Source organism: Chinchilla lanigera, unplaced genomic scaffold (assembly GCF_000276665.1).
Source record: "Chinchilla lanigera isolate Chin_1 unplaced genomic scaffold, ChiLan1.0 scaffold00022, whole genome shotgun sequence".
In the NCBI taxonomy this organism is placed as follows: Eukaryota; Metazoa; Chordata; class Mammalia; order Rodentia; family Chinchillidae; genus Chinchilla; species Chinchilla lanigera.
Genome location: NW_004955423.1, coordinates 7989319 through 7992367, shown reverse-complemented (window position 1 = coordinate 7992367; position 3049 = coordinate 7989319). Strand labels below are relative to the sequence as shown.

At 56.6% G+C, this 3049-nt stretch overlaps 1 protein-coding gene across 3 annotated transcripts in view; it reads right to left on the bottom strand.

The window, feature by feature from the left end:
• The window catches only part of Col24a1 (collagen, type XXIV, alpha 1), a 301836-nt gene extending 300337 nt beyond the window's left edge, over nt 1–1499 (bottom strand). For 2 of the 3 annotated variants that reach the window (XM_013514569.1, XM_013514570.1), the window contains exons 1-2: nt 1418–1498; nt 896–1026 (exon numbers count right to left, since the gene is read on the bottom strand). In XM_013514569.1, coding sequence (XP_013370023.1) covers nt 896–951 — 56 coding nt within the window. In that variant the 5' untranslated portion in view covers nt 952–1026; nt 1418–1498. Of the gene's footprint in view, nt 1–895; nt 1027–1417 lie in introns of all 3 variants that reach the window. The other variant, XM_005385132.2, reaches the window with a different exon arrangement.
• Nucleotides 1500–3049: the final 1550 nt, after the last annotated feature.

The following is a 3049-nucleotide window of genomic DNA, read 5'->3' as shown; positions in this document are numbered from 1 at the left end:
GCCGCCCCTCCCAGCCCCTCCCCGCCCCGCCTCCTCCTCCCACGCCCCCGAGGGGCAGATTTCCCGCAGGAAACCACCGCTGCGTCCGCGCCTCTCGCGCCCGCGGGCCCGAAGCGAACGTGCAGCCCGCTGCCCACGGCCGCCGCTCGAGGCCCACGTGTGCGAGCACCGGGCCGGGCAGGCCGCCAGCACCGCGCAAGCTCCCCTCCGCTCTGTGCTCTGTGCGGTGGGGGCAGGTTTGGCGCCCGAAGGGGAGGGGGTGCCGCCCCCCAGGTCAGCCCCGCCCCCGCGCCCTGCCCACCCCAGGTCGCTGTCTCGGGTTGACAGGCCAGTGATCGGCGCAGCCTAGGCTCGGATGGGCAGCGTGTTTGTTGGCCTCCGAGCCGGAGGCGATTGGCCCTGGGCCGTAGGTGGAGCAGCGCCCAGTGCCCGAGGCTGCACAGGCAGCCCCTCTCCGCACCCGCCTCCCTGGCGCGCGCCGGCGCCCGGCGGTCCCGCTGCGTGCCACCAGCCGAGGGCATGGCTAGCGACTGAGCAGTCGCAGGCTGGACGCCCCGAGGAGCCCCGCGGGAAGAGGACGTCAGCGGGGACCCTGCGGGCGGAGGGGCTGGGAGGGCGCGGGGCGGCGGCGAGGACGTCGGGACGCCTGCTAGTGCGCTTTCCCTCGCCAGCCGCAGGATCGCTTTCGCGTTCACTGAGAAGCGCTGGCGCGAGGTTGCCTTTCAAACGCGGTATTTTACAAATTGAGAAGACAGGAGCAGGATGCCGCGGCTACTCGCCCGCTCCCAACGCCAAAGAGTGCAGAGGAGCGGGACTCCAGCTCTCCAGCCCGCTTGGTGGATGCAGGGGGTGGAGTAAGGGGCTGGTCCGACGCCCGGGCGGGTGGGCTACTTACGTTTTCGCGGTGGGGGAGACCTTTCCACGCCTTGTCCTGTGGGCTCCTAAATGCATTTGTATGCATTTGTCCGTGCAGCAAAGCGCTCACGGAAAACGGAAGCCAACTCCCAACTGTTAAGGGTGCAGGTACTGTCCATGAAAAAGGAGGAAAAAAAATCACGTGAAAACCATGCTCCAAACTCGCCACAGGGGGAAGACAAAAAAAGAGGGGGAGGAGATAGCACCCGAAGCGGGGACAGGGAGGCTTCCTGCCGCCTCGCTCGGAAGGGACCAGCAGGGTTGAGTCCCGGGAGCGAGCGCGAGGAGGAGGCGCCGGCGGCCGCGGGAGCTCCGGGGCCAGCGCAGCCCTCGAGTTCACTTGCGGTTCAAAGGCGACTCTGTGACTCCGGTGGAGTCCTCAGCTTTGGACCTGGGAGGAGAAAGGGGGGCCCGGCGGGAGGAGGGGGGAGACGGGGGAGGAGATGCGGGGAGTCCTTGGAAATGGCTCGCGCCGGAACATTTGTCAAACAGGCGCACACACCCACTTCGGATATCGAGTCGGGCGAGGGGAGCGGTGGCAACTGCGGACCTCGGCGGCGTGGACTGCGGCCGGCTGCCTCGCCTGGAAGAAGAGGAGCCAAGCAAATCCGGCCGGTGTTAAATTTCACCGCTCACTGACTTGCAATGACATCACCAAACAGTGCACACCTCCCCCTCGGCCCACAGCCTCCCCACCCAGCGCGCCCGCGCCGGTCCCCAGCCTGTGGGTCGGGCTGAGCGGCAGCGCCCCGGGCTCCGCAGCGCCCCGGGCCCCGCACCGCCCGAACCTTCCGCAGAGTCTGTGTGCCCTTTCGCTGCGATCCCTAAATCCATGTTTTCCTCCTGCATGTCTCCCATCCCCAATCTTTATCTCTACTAACTTCACCCACACCTTCTGAATTTCTACTTAGCGGAAACCTACATTCTTCTCCAACCTTTTGCTTTCTTTGCGCTCACCCTTGAGGACCAGATCGCCTTATTAACTGTGAGGGTTCTCATTTCTGCCTTTACTCCCCTTCACTGTTTCCTTTTAGTCGGCTCTGTTACTGCTTCCGATTTTTCTCTCCGCTAATCCACCTTTCTGCTTGCCTTCTTGGACCTTTCATCCGTCTACTTACAAGCGTCAGTCGGTGCTCCATGCCGTGCACCAGCATGCTAACACACCGCAGCCTTACCAACTTGAATAGTTCCCCAATGTTTGAAACACTTTTTCATTTGACACAAGTTCCAACTCTCCACAGCCCTATTCTGCTAAGTCTATCTAGTGATTTTTGCAAAACCCAAAGAACCAAAAGAGGCGAAGTTGTGATTTTATCTTCCTCCTTAAGCCTAGAAATCCCAAGAGAGCTCATATCTACTGTTTTGCTCATCTTTGTTATTTTTATTACCTAAAATGCTACCTGACATGTCTGGTGAATGAACGAGTGACTGCTGTGTTACTAAGTATCATTTCTCCGAGGTTTTCTCCTCTGTTCTGTGTGCCATCAATATCTAATGGCCATCTCACATGCTGAAAGGGATCCCACATAACACACGTAGGTCAAAGTGATCATGATGAATGAAACGAGTGATAGGATTCTCAAGCCAGGTAATTATTTTACTCCAAAATGACAGCATTTAATTCATTTCCTCCCTCAATTTCTCAACTAATTTTAATTTTACATTTATAAAAGTTGCTTTCATTAAAAAAACTTGTAAAAACAGTACAGAGTTCCTTGGACTTTTTCCCTAGCTTCCTCTAATGTTAGCATCTTGACCAAATCACAGTGATCGAAATGTGGCAATTAGGTGTAACACTAGTGCCTAATCTATAAATCTTATTCAGATTTTGTCAGTATTTCCAGTAATGTCCTTTGGCCAGAGTTTCATCCAGTATCCTACAGTGTGATTAGTTGATTAATTAGCATATAATTAATTAAATTGTTACATCTCCTTAGTGTCCTCCCACCTGTGACATTCTTGTCTTCTTTTGTCTTTCATTGTCCCGACTTTTTTTGAAGAGCACTGGGCACTCATTTTCTTTTTTTTCCTTCGGTTTTTTTCTGGTACCTGGAATCGAACTCACGACCTCATGCTCACCAGGCAGGCGCTGTGGGCTGAGCTAAAATCTCCAGCCCCTGGGCAGTCATTTTGT